The sequence below is a fragment of the Cetorhinus maximus genome, chromosome 1 (genome assembly GCF_964194155.1).
Source record: "Cetorhinus maximus chromosome 1, sCetMax3.hap1.1, whole genome shotgun sequence".
Lineage (NCBI taxonomy): Eukaryota > Metazoa > Chordata > Chondrichthyes > Lamniformes > Cetorhinidae > Cetorhinus > Cetorhinus maximus.
This window is the reverse complement of record NC_135879.1, coordinates 133,108,323-133,124,107: the sequence shown is the minus strand read 5'-3', so window position 1 is coordinate 133,124,107 and position 15,785 is coordinate 133,108,323. Positions and strand designations below refer to the sequence as shown.

Below are 15,785 nucleotides of genomic sequence, written 5' to 3'. Positions count from 1 at the left end.
TGTCCATGCATCATAATCAATTACCTGAAAATATAACTGATAATAATGCTGTCCACAGAAATGTATTTTTATTTTATTTAATAACGGAAATCTCATCCCACCCATGGATGAGGTTTGATGAAAAATGCAAAGGCCACCAACCGTAAGGTTAGACAGGCCACGAAAAATCGGAGACAATTGCACCATTAATGGACTTAATTGCCATCTTAATTGTCGGCGAGCATGCTTCCGGCTTTTGCGTGCGCCCGCCGAGCGAAATATTGCGCGAGTGCGTGATGACGTCGGCACGCTCGCCTGATGTCTTCTCGCGCGATTTTACGGCCGATCAGGTTGGGTGCACACCCGCCCATGGGGCGTGAAATTCTGCCCATTGAAGATTACAGGGAGTGTACTTGCTATTTGTTGGTGTACTCCTGAGTGGCTCTGCTCCATTTCAGGGGTACACATTTGGAAAATCAGGCAGGCACTGGAATAGGTTATAACCCGCAAAACTCTTGAGAGCTCGGTATTGCCACCAGCTTTGAAATTTTGCCCACTGATTCATTTTCAGCTGGTGCCTATCACATCTAGACAAGGCAGTGCATTAAAAAAAAGAATAAATTGCATTTATATAACACCATTTACAACCTCAGGTGTACCCAAAGTGCTCAACAATGATGTACTTTTTAAGTTCTGACACAGAAAATGTGGCAGCCAATTTGTGCACAACTCCAGAAACAGCAATTTGATAATCTGCAGATAATTTGTTTCAGTGATGCTGGTTGAGAAATACTGGACAGGAGACCAGGGAGAACTTCCATGCTTATCATCAAAATGATCTTTCACTTGAAGCTGTGAAGGTCTGGCTTTAAAAAAAAAGACATTTGGCTTCTAAGAAATATAAAGCAACTCTCCTGTAAACTTCATACTTTCAGTGCTACGTCAGAATTGCTGGTGGGAGATTTTGAGCCTCTTCTTTCCTCTCCAGCTACAGCTTTGTGAAAACAGTACAATTTGCTGACCTTTGATCCTCGGTGGCCTGCTTGTATTGAAACTGTGAGAACTATGAATTGAAACAAAAGCTTCTCATGCTCACGCTGCACTTACCACATTCGTCAGGGCATTGTCAAAAACAAAACCCAACAACCGTCAGGAGACGTTCTCAGCATGCTGCAAGTTTTTTTACAGCTCTGGTCGAAAACAGGCACACCAAGACAAAACAAAGGTTACCATAACATCCGGTTTTCACAAAAAATCATGGCTGAAACAGGAGGGAAGCAAAGTGCTGAAGAAGCACCTCAGGCTTGGCAAGAATAATGGTCATTTTCACTGGTTTATCAACATTTGAATATATGAATTAGGAGCAGGAGTTGGCCACTCGGCCCCTCGTGCCTGCTCCGCCATTCAATAAGATCATGGCTGATCTGACTGATCAACCCCACATTCCTGCCAACCCCCGACGGCCTTTCACCCCCTTGTTAATCAAAAATCTATCGAGCTCTGCCTTAAAAATATTCAAACACTCTACTTCCACTGCTGTTTGTGGAAGAAAATTCCAAAGATTCACAACTCAGAGAGAAAATTTCTCCTCATCTCTGTCTTAAATGAGCGACCCTTTATTTTTAAACAGTGACCCCTAGTTCTAGATTCCCCCACAAGAGGAAACATCCTCCCCACATTCACCATGTCAACACCCCTCAGGATCTTAAAGGTTTCAATTAAGTCACCTCCTACTCTTCTAAATTCCAGTGGATACAAGCCTAACCTGTCCAACCTTTCCTCATAAGACAACCCACCCATTCCTGGTATTAGTCTAGTAAACCTTCTCTGAACTGCTTCTAATGCATTTACATCTTTCTTTAAATAAGGAGACCAGGGCTGTACACAAAACTCCGGATGAGGTCTCACCAATGCCCTGTACAACTGAAGTAAAACCTCCCTACTTTTGTAATCAATTCCCCCCACAATAGATGATAACATTCTATTAGCTTTCCTAATTAACTGCTGTACCTGCATACTAACCTTTTGTGATTCATGCACTAGGACACCCAGATCCCTCTGAATCTCAGAGCTCTGCAATCTCTCACCATTTAGATATTAAGCTTCTTTTTTATTCTTCCTGCCAAAATGAACAATTTCACATTTGCCCACATTAGCTAGATCTTTGCTCACTCACTTAACCTATCTATGTCACTTTGTAGCCTCCTTATGTCCTCTTCACAATTTACTTTCCGACCTATCTTTGTGTCATCAGCAAATTTAGCTATCGTTCCTTCGGTCTCTTCATCCAAGTCATTTATATAAACTGTAAAAAGTTGAGGCCCCAGCACTGATCCCTGTGGCACACCACTCGTCACATCCTGCCAACAGAAAAGGACACATTTATGCCAAATCTCTGCTTCCTGTTAGCCAGCCAATCTTCTATCATGCCAATATGTTACCCCCTACACCATGAGCTTTTATTTTCTGCTATAACCTTTGATGTGGCACTTTATCAAATGCCTTATGGAAATCTAAGTACAGTACATCCACCAGTTCCCCTATATCCATAGCACATGTATCTCCTTCAAAGAAGTCCAATAAACAGATAACATGGGCTGGATTCTCCTCTTTGGGGCAAAGTAATGAATGGATTGGACCTTCCTTCCACCCCTTTGACTCTACCCTGATTCCAAATCATTTCCCTGAGCCCTGATTTCACCATGGGTGCTATTGCCACCCAGGGCCTCTCGCCATATTTTATACCATGGTCCAGGGAAACGGTGGTAATTGGAATTGAAAGGAGTACAATGTATGGCAAAGGGGTGGCCAATGGCAGACTCGGTGGGGGTAGGACAAGAAAATTGAGGTAGGGATGGTGAGACAACAGCAGGCCTCACTACCAAACTTTGCCTCATTTTTCATCACTATTTCACCCCATTTCGGGCAACAGCATGGAGGAGAACCCAGCCCCATGAGTGCTTGATCACTTCTGTACTGTTTGATAACAAATCTGGGGTCAGTCACAACTTAATACTACAAAAACCAAAGCCATTGTTTTTGGTATTGAAACAGAAAATGCTGGAAATGCTCAGCGGGCCTGGAAGCATCTGTAGAGAGACAGAATTAACTCTTCAGTTCAATGACCTTTTATCAGAATTGGAGAAAGTTAGAGATGTAACAGATTTTAAGCAAATACAGAGACGGGAAACAGGGATGGAGGGAACAATAAGAAGGGACACCTTGTGAGGGGGTGCAGAGCAGGAGAGATTAATTCACAAAAGGGATGACCGTGGAAGACAAAGTGAATGGTAATGGGACAAATAAAGAAACAAATGGTGGGTCTTGAGGAAATGTAAATGGAAAAGACAGAATCCTTGCCAGCAGCAGCCATCCAAAAACAAACCAAAAACAAACAAGAAAAACAAATATCAAAAAAGGGATCAGACGTTATGATCTGAAATTGTTGAACTCAGTGCTGAGTCCAGAAGATTGTAAAAGGCCTGACTGAAAGATGAGGTGCTGTTCCTTTTACTTCTGTTTAGATGAATGAACTTATCTTCATTAGAACAGTGTATGAGGACGAGGACAGAAAGGTCAGAGTGCGAGTGAGGTGGAGAATGAAAATGACAAGAGATCGAATTCCCATCTTATGTTAAGATTAAGAGGAACTTAAGGGGAACTTACATTTGGGATCACGCTTGCAGGCTGAATGGAAGTGTTCTGCATAGCAGTCTCTCAATCTGTGTTTGGTCTCCCCGGTGTACAGGAAATATCTTTGATACCCATGATGCAGTCGACTCTACACTGGGGAAATGGAACTGAGACTGGGTGAGTGCTCTAAGGAATAACTCCATTTGGTCAGCAACTGTGACCCAGAGCTTCCGGCCACCTGTCATTTTAATTCTCCACCTTGCTACCACATTGACTTCTCTTTCCTTGCCAACTACACTGTTCCAGTGATGCTGAACGTAAGCTTAAGGAACAGTATCTTTCGATTAGACACTTTATAGCCTCTCCTCCTCCCCCCATGCAATGCACACTTGTATTTCCATATTGATCTGTGAAGGATGAGGACCTGGCGATGACTCCGGTTGCCTTACCCGCCTCTCTCTTGCCACAGCTGCTTTGCCAATGGTGTGCAGGTCTGTGTGCCTCTCTGGCATCCACTGAGCAATGTGGCTCATCATGATGGTCACCAACCTCTCCATGGAGAAAGCCATGCACACACACGTCAGAGACGCGGCAGCACTCATGGCCTGAATGGGCTTCTCCATCATCCATGCAGGGCTGAGCATAGCCTCTGGTAACTCTGTCAACTGCTCCTGCACATCTGTGATGTGCTCACAAGTTCCTGAACCTAATCATAAGCACATACCCACCGATGTGCTCACCAGACACTGAATCTAATCACAATCACGTACCCACTGATGTGAGAGTATCTGTGCCGATGAGGGTGCAGGGTAACTGATGTTAGGATCCCCTGTGGATTCCTCATTCTCAGAAAATGAGGAGGCCTACTGGTCTTGGTGACGGCCTGTCCTCTGGAGTGCTGAGGCCTGCAGGAGTTAACTTCACATCTCTCTTCCCAACCATGATTGAGTTCCCCAGGTGTGCTGTGGTGGACATGTCAATTCCATTCCTCCTCACTCTCTGGGGTTGACACTCCTTTTTTTATTCATCCATAGGATGTGGGTGTCGCTGGCTGGGCCAGCACTTATTGCCTGTCCCTAATTCCCCTTGAGATAGTGGTGGTGAGCTGTTTTCTTGAACCACTGCAGTCCATGTGGTATGGGTACACCCACAGTGCTGTTAAGAAGGGAGTTCCAGGATATTGACTCAGCGACAGTGAAGGAACAGCGATATATTTCCAAGTCAGGATGGTGAGTGGCTGGGAGGGGAACTTCCTGGTGGTGGTGGTACCATGTATCTGCTGTCCTTGTCCTTCTAGATGGTAGCGGTCATGGGTTTGGAAGGTGCTGTCTAAGGAGCTTTGGTGAATTCCTGCAGTGCATCTTGTAAATGGTACACACTGCTGCCACTGTCTGTCGGTGGTGGAGGGAGTGAATGTTTGTGGATACGGTGCCATCATCCTATCATGCACAGCCAGCTTGGAAGCCAGCCAATTCCAGGGCCTCTTCCTCTACTGGCATCAAAACAAAGATGTCCGGAATGTCTCCACTAGTCTTGGCCTTCTCTTTATTGTTGAGGGCCCATCTCTCCTGCAGAAGGAGGCACACTGATAGTTTCCCCACAAATACTAACATCACTGTTATTCAAGATGGGAGGAAGGGATAAACCAGGGAATTACAGGCCAGTCAGTCTAACCCCAGTGGTGGAGAAACTATTGGAAGCAATTCTGAGGGACAGAATTAATCTACACTTGGAGAGGCAGGGATTAATCAAGCTCAGTCAGCAAGGTTTTGTTAAGGTGAGGTCATGTCTGACCAATTTGATTGAATTTTTCGAAGAGGTGACCAGGTGTGTAGATGAGGGCAATGCATTTGATGTAGTCTATTTGGACTTCAGCAAGGCTTTTGATAAGGTCCCACTTGGGAGACTGATAATGAAGGTAAGCACCCATGGGATCCAAGGCAATTTGGCAAATTTGATCCAGAATTGGCTGAGTGGCAGGAAGCAGAGGGTGATGGTCGAGGGGTGTTTTTGGGACTGCATGCCTGGGTCCAGTGGGGTTCCACAGGGATTGGTGTTGGGTCTTTTGCTGTTTGTGGTATATATAAACGATTTAGACTTGAATGTAGGCGGGTTGATCAGTAAGTTCGCGGATGGCATGAAAATTGGTCGGGTGATAAATAAAGGCATAGAATATAAGAGCAGGGAGATTATGCTGGAAATGTATAAAAACCTGGTTAGGCCACAGCTAGAGTATTGTGTGCAGTTCTGGAATCTGCATTATAGGAAGGATGTGATTGTACTAGAGAGAGTGCAGAGGAGATTTACCAGGATGTTGCCTGGGCTGGAGTGTTTTAGTTATGAGGAGCGATTGGATAGACTGGGGTTATTTTCCCTGGAGCATAGGAGACTGAGGGGGGACATGATTGAGGTGTATAAAATTATGAGGGGCATAGGTAGGGCAGACAGGAAGGAACTTTTCTCCTTGGTGAAGGGATCAATAACCGGGGGGAAAGATTTAAGGTAAGGGGCAGGAGGTTTAGAGGGGGCGAGGAAGAACTTTTTCACCCAGAGGGTGGTGGGAATCTGGAACTCACTGCCTGAAAGGGTGGTAGAGGCAGAAACCCTCATAACATTTAAGAAGTATTTGGATGTGCACTTGCAATGCCATGGCATACAAGGCTATGGGCCTAGTGCTGGAAAATGGGATTAGAATAGTGAGGTACTTGTTTAACCAGTGCAGACTCGATGGACCGAAGGGCCTTTTTCTGTGCTGTAGACCTCTATGACTGTCTGATCAGACTTATGCAGGTGTCAGCATTTTGACCCATTTTAGGAGCTCCCAAATGTCCACTCTCAAGAGACATAGTTGGGGGTAAGCAAAGCCACCTGGCTGCCTGTTGTCAAGATGCTGCCGTGCACCAGAATTGATCCACTGTTGCCACACCCCCTTGCCACTACCTAGTGGTCTCTATATAACACATGATCCATGTTGCCATACACATGTCCCAAAAAGTGAAGTGGTATAGAAGACTCACCTGGAAGTGCAAGGGAGGCCATTTTCCCATTGGTGCCAGGGTTAGGGGGTGTCCCCACGACTGCTGACCTTCTCTGCTATCACCATCCAGGCTTGTTTGGTCAGGTAGGAGGCTGTCTTCTTGCCATCTCTTTGTAAGAAGACTGCCCGCCTTTCCCTTATAACTTGGAGGAGAACCTGCAGGGAGGCATCTCTAAACTGTGCGGCCTCCTGATGTTTTCACTCTGGCATGTTGGTAGCCAGCTCCCAGTGATCTTTTTGGGTTCTCCATTGAGGGATCTTGACCGCAGCTATAGGGGTGGAGGGGTACAGTCTGGAGGCAAACAATTCTCCAGGGCTACTGCGGTGGCAATCTATATGAACAAGTTAGCACTGCATGCAGGGCTGGCAGCCCTTTACAGATGGCACCAATACCTGCCCTTCCATCAGGTAAGGTCAAGAGCAACGTCTTATTGCCTATCCCTGCTCGTCTATTGGATGGGCCCAGTGCCTCCAGGCCACTAATTGACCAGCCACTGCATGATTATGGTCAGCCAGCTGCATTTCACTCATGCAGCAATGGCACCCACTCCTGATGCCGCCGTCAAGACCCCTGTCATCCGCACAAAATTCAACTCTTTGTTTTCCACATAACCTGATTGAGTTTAATACCCAGCTACAGAAGGCATGTGAAAATGGCTAGCAATCTCAGCCACCAAGGCCAAGGCGTTGGCATGGAGAAGCAACAGAGAACGAGAGGAATTATCCGGGAGCTTGGGGAGCCCACAGTTCCCCGTTGCTTTCTCCATGGCAATGCCTTGGTTAATTAGAGCCAACTTGCCAATCAGCAATCTTTTCACTTCAAGTATAAACAGTTGTGGTGGTTTGAAATTTGGTACTCTTGCATTTGTCCTGGTTAGGCAAGAAGAAAACCTTCCGCAACATGTCTGTCTTTTCAGCAGTAATCAAAACACCACTGGTTCACACAAATCTTGTTATTATTCAAGAGGTTACATAAAAGGAATTTCCTGACAGGAAAATAAATGGTGGCTGAGCTGTCTCAGATTTAAATCCACAAAACCAAAGAGGTCACTGAGCATGTCACAGTTAAAAAGAAAGATTTGCATTTATATCGGGCTTTTTCTGACCAGGGCGGATTTGCTTAAATAATAGGATTCAGTTTCCTGTAAATAAAGGTAATTCATAATGCAAGATGTTTGATGAAATTTTAAGATGAAAGTAGCTACACAGGTAAAATAATAATAAGAACCCAAAACTCACCAATCCAGCAATGGGAGTCGGCAGCCGATTGATCTTCTTCACGGCCCCAGGCTTTATAGCATTTAATAACCTGGGAGTAAAAAGCAACAAAAAACAATAAGAATCCCCCAAATTTATACACTGAAAGATTTTAACTGAAGTCAATCGAATCAGGTTTACGTGAAGTCACACAGTGAGGTAAACGCAAAATACTGCGGATGCTGTAAATCTGAAACAAAAACAAAAATTGCTGGAAAAACTCAGCAGGTCTGACAGCATCTGTGGAGAGAGAGAGAGACAGAGTTAACATTTCAAGTCTGTATGACGCTTCTTCAGAACTAAAGAGAAGTAAATATGTGGTGAAATTTATATTATTTAAGGGGGGCTGGGACAAGTGAAGCTGGATAGAAGGCCAGTGATAGGTGGAGGCAAAGGAGAGATTGCGAAAGATGTCATAAACAAAAGGTCGAAGGGGTGTTGATGGTGGTAATACTGGCTAAAGGAAGTGCTAATGGTGGCATTAAGAGCAGAAAGCAAGATGAACAAGTGACAGATGGCCTGGGGCTGTGGGCCATCTGTCACTTGCTCATCCAGCTTTCTGCTCTTAATGTCACCATTATCACCTCCTTCAGCCAGTATCACCACCATCAACACCCCTTCGACCTTTTGTTTATGACATCTTTCGCAATCTCTCCTTTGCCTCCACCTATCACTGGCCTTCTAGCCAGCTTCACCTGTCCCACCCCCCTTAAACAGTATATATTCCATCACATTTTTACTTCTCTTTAGTTCTGAAGAAGAGTCATACAGACTCATTAACTCTGTCTTTCTTTCCACAGACACTGTCAGACCTGCTGAGCTTTTCCAGCAATTTTTGTTTTTGTTTCACACAGTGAGGTACTCTGGTCATCAAAAAGTACTGGTGGCAAAGGATTGTCATTCACAACTGGAAATTAATAATTTGAACCGGTGAAAATTTCTAGGAGATTTTTTTACCTCCTTAAATATTTACCTCAGGAAACTAATGTCACACCAAATGAATAAACCACCATTGCACAGCTCTATCAAATATCCCCAAAATTTCCTGCATCAAATCCTCACGTCTCGTGTAAATACATCTGGAAGTTCATCTTATTTTACTGTAACGGAGACTTCAAAAATATTACTTTAAACTATTATCCCCGGAGAGACAAGAATCCAGAATCTAGAAAAACACAGATTATTTTCCCCCTGTGGTAAAATTGACGATAAGTGCTATGAAATAGGATGGTGTCCTGACCTTAAGGCACCTTCATGACCAATGGTCCCAATAGTAAAATGTTTTTCAAATGAAGTAAACATTGTGTTTGTGCATCATTAATTAGTCTGAATCTTTTTGTTCAAATGGCAGTCTGTGCCAGTTCAGAGGAAATTTTGCTGCTGATTCTTACTATTATGTGAACTTATGGAAATGATTACATGAAAAGAACATTTTACAAATAGCTAAAATTTTGTAACGTTGTTGGCATACACAAACCATGTACTGGTAGCTGTTAATCTCAGGTATTTTTTCATTGAGCTAAATTCATCTTCTTTCTACTCAGTTGCTTCAAAGCCAGAATAATTTATTAATTTATGGTAAGCAAACATCATTATATAATGGAATTTCAAATACCTTTTACAGTGCACCAAGGGGTGCTCTGTCAATTCAGGTTTTGGCAGTCGTATGAGTTTATATTGGCTCTTCACATTCTGTGGAATGCGAAGAGAAAGCAAAATTCTGTCCATGAGGATGCAAACTCATGCACACTGCTTCCTGACCTCTGGTTGTTTGTAAGGTTGCATACTGACTGGAAAAAGCAATGGAATAGTCAGTTTTACCATTATCATTAAGTCTGAATAGCAGCACAGTGAATTGCGAGAAATATTGCTTTACTTCTGGAACTTATCTTTATGGTGAGTTTTGCACCAGCTGCTTTTGCACTGGAATCATTGTGTATCAGCACGGAAAAAAACATGCCTTCCAGGTGATCCTTCTATGTGCACATGATATCAGGACCCACGTACACCAGTTAGCTTCAAACTGAGATTCTGGCATTAAGGAAACCAGTATAAAAGTAGTATTAGAGGTTTAAATGCTTTGTAACATAAACCTGAGATTGTAGAACAATGCATTAATAAATCACACATTGCACCAGTATTCAATTTGCAACCTGATCAGGAATACTTTCTTGTCTTAGTATTGTCAGCCTTAGAGGACACAGACAATAGATAAATACTGTAGGACACAGTTGCACAACTATTTCAGGAAAGAATAATTCTGCTCTGTTATAGTGAAAGGATAGATTATGTAAATGATGCCTGTCACAAACACATTGCCTGCATGAAGCACCAAAGCTCTGTTTTTAAAAGCTTAATTTAAAACATATTTTTTCCTTTGTTTGTTAGTGCCAGTGTTCACAGCCATTTTTCCACTCATTTTCTCTGGTTTTATGGGTTCCAGGCCAAACATTTTCCAGATCAGCTCACCTATAAATTCTTCAAGGTCAGGTAACAAAAGTAAAATGAGAGAACATGAAGATGGAATGCGACCTCTTAGTTTAATACCCTTTACTGTAACTGATAATCAGCATAGGACATAAAAGAGCAGGAATACAAGACCAACTACAGAATCAAGACTGGTAAAACCCAAATGACATCCTGTGTGACTGGGATCATAGTTTACTGTCTCTCTTTATCTTTTCAATTTCTCCACTAGCTTTTGTACCTTTGAGTATTCTGTCCTGCTCTGCAGTCCATCTCTATGGCAATGCTCTCCCGGGTTCACTCATTCTTGTTCCAATAAATATTTAAATCTCCTCTAATATTTTTCCTCTAACAAAGGCAGCCCCTCTATTGTTTCGTTCAGTCACTTCTAATGTACCCGAGAGCCCAAACCTTGGCAATTCGATATAACATGAAGTATTAGCATAGCAAAAATTGTGTGGCAGAGTCAGTTTCTTTCATAAACATCAAGTTCGCTTATCTTTCTTTGAGAACATATCTTCTTACTGTGATACTGTGGAATACCATTAATTCCGGCCTTTTCCCTAGGACTATGGATATTTGGGGTGGAAGTTTTTACTTGCTGAAAGCTGAAGCATGGGGACTGGGTAATGTATAGGAAACCCAGAAGCTGGGTGGTTTCTGGCCCTGACAGGTTCCCCGGCAAGGAGCCAGCCGGATTGACAGGCTTGGTCTCCAGCCAGGCAGGGGAGTACTCCAGAACAAGACCAGATAGGTCTGATCCCTTACTCTAATGGTGGGGGAGGGGGTCACTAATCCCAAAGGAAGTTCTGCTGGTGTCCAATCTCCAACCTCGAGGGGGTGACTCCGATCCCCAACTCCAGGGTGGGGTCCAATCACAGCGAGGGGGATTTGTATGGGAGGGGTGGATTCATCTGATATTGGGGGCCTGGGGGGAAATCCTGCTGCTCCTAACTCAGATGGAGTGCTGTGAAGGCACTCACCTCACTGCAGCTGCTATGTTTCACAGGACCCTGTAAATCTGGCTGGCCACAATATAAACTTGCAAGGCAGGTTATAGCCAAGCCTTCCAAACCTGGGAGTGGGATTTCTGCCTCAGTAAAACCCATTAGCTGCCGGGTTTCAGCCAGCTTCCTGATGCACTCAGAATCATAACCCAGTTAACCGCCACCACCCCTGCCACTCACAGCCAACCACACCCCTCACCCATGTTAAAATTGCACTCCCCTCCCCCCATTCAATTTATAAAGGTTTAATGTTGCTCTTGACCCATTCTATGATAATCAATTACAATTCTCTGTATTAGTGATTACCATAATAGCAGAAAAACTAGGATTGAAGCAGCTAAGATTATAAAGAGATTTATGATGTCAAAATACATAATGCTGAAGCATAAATAGGATTTCACACCATAATTATATTCCTGCTTTTAAAGGCTATTATAAAATAAATACTGGGTTTTTAATAAACATTTACAGTTATGCCCCCTATAGCTAGAAAACCAAGAGAACTCCTATTCCATCAGACCAGTCCTAATTCATCATCATTTGGCCATTTCATTCAGACTGGGAAATTCTTTTGAAGTTTTGACTGAGATACGTTTTTGTGGAAAAATAAAAGGGGCTTTACTCTGCAGATGACACAAAGCTGGGTGGGAGGGTGAGCTGTGAGGAGGATGCAGAGGTGCTTCAGTGTGATTTGGACAAGCTGAGTGAGTAGGCAAATGCATGGAGATGCAATATAATTTGGATAAATGTGAGATTATCCACTTTGGTAGCAAAAACAGGAAGGCAGATTATTATCTGAATGGCTATAAATTGAGAGAGGGGAATGTGCAACGAGACCTGGGTGTCCACTTACACCAGTTGTTGAAAGTAAGCATGCAGGTGCAGCAGGCGGTAAAGAAGGCAAATGGCCTTCATAGCGAGAGGGTTCGAGTACAGGAGCAGGGATGTCTTGCCGCAATTATACAGGGCCTTGGTGAGACCACACTTGGAACACTGTGCGCAGTTTTGGTCTCCTTATCTGAGGGAGGATGTACATGCTATGGAGGGAGTGCAGCGAAGGTTTACCCGACTGATTCCTGGGATGGTGGGACTGACATATGAGGCGAAATTGAGTCGATTAGGATTATATTCGCTTGAGTTCAGAAGAATGAGGGGGGATCTCATAGAAGCCTATAAAATTCTAACAGGACTAGACAGCGTAGATGCAAGAAGGATATTCCCGATGGTGGGGGAGTCAAGAACCAGGGGTCACAGTCCGAGGATACGAGGTAGACCATTTAGGACTAAGATGAGGAGAAATTTCTTCACCCAGAGAGTAGTGAGCCTGTGGAATTTGTTACTACAGAAAGTAGTTGAGACCAAAATATTGTATGTTTTCAAGAAGGAGTAAGATATAGCTCTTAGGGCGAAAGGGATCAAAGGGTATGGGGAGAAAGTGGGAGCAGGCTATTGAGTTGGATGATCAGCCATGATCATAATGAATGGCAGAGCAGGCTCAAAGGGCCAAATTGCCTACTCCTGCTCCTAGTTTCTATGTTTCTAGAACATGTTCAAAATTCCCCTTGCCTGTCCTGATGGTTATGGGTTAGTAAAGAACCCAGCACTACCCAAAAAGCAGCAAGTTCATCTGATGTCCTGACTAACATATTCAACAAACCATCACCACTGAGAAACAGATTAGCTGGTTTTTCGATTTATTGTGGGATATTGCTGACACAGAATGGCTGATGCATTTGCTTAAATTGGCATGAATCATGCACTTCAACAGTAAGTCTTTGCATGTTAAAAATTTGAAGGTAAAGGGAGAATTTGGATCTATATTGCTTCTTTCATGATCTCAGGATGTCCCAATGTGAAATACTTCTTAGGCATTATTGCTAAAGCAACTGCTCATTTGTACATAGCAACATCCCACAAACAATGAGATAAATGATCAGATAATTTTTTGTTAGTAGTGTTAGTTAAAGGATAAATGTGGTCAAGACAAACAATGTCCTGGGATCTTTAACATCTACCTTGGTTTAACAACTCATCTGAAAGAAGGCACCGCTGACAGTGCAGCACTCTTGCAGTATTGCTCTGAGATGCCAGTCTTAATTATGTGCTCAAGTCACTGAAGATCCTGAATCAAAGGCAAGAGTGAGCCAAGTCTGACCCCCAAAGATACTTAATTCTGACATCAAGAAATGCTTAAATGCAAGTATACTGTTGCTATATAACAGCAGATGATTATTTAAATGGAGAGAGACTGCAAAATGCTGTGGTGCAGAGGGGTCTGGATGTCCTTGTACATGAATCACAAAATGTCAGCATGCAAGTAAAACAAGGAATTAGGAAGGGAAATTGAATGTTGGTCTTTATTGCAAGGCAGATAGAGTATTCCACCTAGACAGACAAGGGCAGCAGACACATTGGATCACCACTGCCTGCAAGTTTCCCTCCAAGTCACTCACCATCCTGACTTGGAACCAAATTGTCATTCCTTCGCTGTTGCAGGGTCAACATCCTGGAACTCCCTCCCTAACAGCACTGTGGGTGTACCTACACCAAATGGACTGCAGCGGTTCAAGAAGGCAGCTCACCACCACCTTCTCAAGGGCAATTAGGGATGGGCAATAAATGCCGGCCTTGTCAGCGACACCCACATCCCTTGAACGAATAAACAAAAGGAGGAAAGTATTGCTACGACTGTACAGGAATTGGTGAGACCACGCCTAGAGCACTGAGTACACATTACTTAAGGAGGCACACACTTGCATTGGAAGCAGTTCAGAGAAGGTGCACTAAGTTGATTCCTTGGAGGAAAGGTTGAACAGGTTGGGCCTGTACTCATTGGGGCTTAGAAGATTGAGAGGTGATCTTATTGAAACATGTAAGACTCTGAGGATGCTTGACAGGGTAGATGTTGAGAGGATGTTTCATCTCATGGGGAATCGAGAACTGGGGGCACAGTTTAAAAATAAAGGATCTCCCATTTGGAGATGAGGAGGAATTTCTTCTCTCAGAGAGTGTTTGGAATTCTCTTCCCCAGCGAGCCGTGGAGGTTGGGTCATTGAATATATTCAAGGCTGAGTTAGATAGATTTTGATCTACATGGGGGCAGGCATGAAAGTGGAGTTAAGACTGCAATCAGATCAGCCACGGTCTTATTGAATGGCAAAGCAGGCTCGAGGGGCCAAATGGTCTACTCCTCCTCCTCTTTCTTCTGTTTTTATGTTCTTATGTTAATGTTACCTCTCAAAATGTGCAGGCTTGTCCTGGTGTAACTCTTAGATGAATACGCTATGGATTCTGCTCCTCAGTAGTGGTGCTGATAAATGCCTGTAGACATGTAACTATGATTTCCAGTTTGTTGATCACCATCTTAGTTAATCCTTTTGTGAATTTGTGCTCAAGGTTAGAGAATATCAGCACTAAAAATTAATCACTTCTTCGCTTTGACACTCGGGAGCTTAATTTCCTCCGTGTGCTAATTTTAGCACACTGGCTAACATAAATCCCTTCCTGTACTTTTTTTTTAATGGAACAATTAACCTATTTTAAAAAACGACTGTGCTATAATACCCATGGAGAAATTTAGTGTGGGACAATCATCGACTGGTGTAGTAGGGTCATTTGACACCTCAAGAGGTGATCCTCCATGCCGAGTCGCCCCAGGCTCAGGTAGGGGTCCCATGCTGAGGGTTCTGAGCCACAGCCAACGCTGGAACCAATGAATCTTTAATGGATGATGGAGTGAGCACTAAAATCTCGAGGGACAACAGCTGCTTACAGACGGAGGATCCTTTGGGAAGAAGACTTGTGTTTCCTTTAAGCACACACAAGGAAATCAACAGGAAACCACCTCTTGTATTTTTGCCCTAGTCATATTGCTCATTGCTCACTGAAAATGAAAATGGAAGGCTCTTACAAGCAACAACCGAGAAAAGCACAAGACCACATGGTGTGGAGAAATGAGCATGGGATATGCCCATCAGTAGATCATTACTACAAATAATCAACATGCTAAAAATAGCATGCAAAGTAAATGAAACCCCTCAGTGTCAACATCAAGAAATCGCACGTTAGGTACAACTATATACAGAGCAAATCTCCCTGTGCACTATCCTCAAAAATATACCAACTTTAAAAGAGCATCATATATTGTACTGGTCTCACATTTCATTTGCTAGTTCCTTAAGGCATTTCTGAATTAAGTTGTCAACTTAATGCCAAATTATGGAAGGGTTTAGACAGTGGGTCCATGTCCATTACTGACTGAGACTTACCCAAACTAATTTCATGTCTAGGCCTTTGAACTGTTAGTCATTTACGTTCACCACATTTACTTTGGAAAGCCAGGCACCAAAGGCCAAAGAACAGTCAGCTCAAGGGAGATATGCTAGTTTTGTTAATCGTCAACACCC

General features: G+C 43.4%; 1 protein-coding gene across 15 annotated transcripts in view; it reads right to left on the bottom strand.

The window, feature by feature from the left end:
- LOC144683641 (LIM and calponin homology domains-containing protein 1-like) overlaps nt 1–15,785 on the bottom strand; it is a 485,528-nt gene that overhangs the window by 253,533 nt on the left and 216,210 nt on the right. For all 15 annotated transcript variants that reach the window (XM_078546886.1, XM_078546926.1, XM_078546934.1 and 12 more), the window contains exon 3: nt 7,889–7,958. In XM_078546886.1, the coding sequence (XP_078403012.1) occupies nt 7,889–7,958 (70 nt within the window). The remainder of the gene's footprint in view (nt 1–7,888; nt 7,959–15,785) is intronic.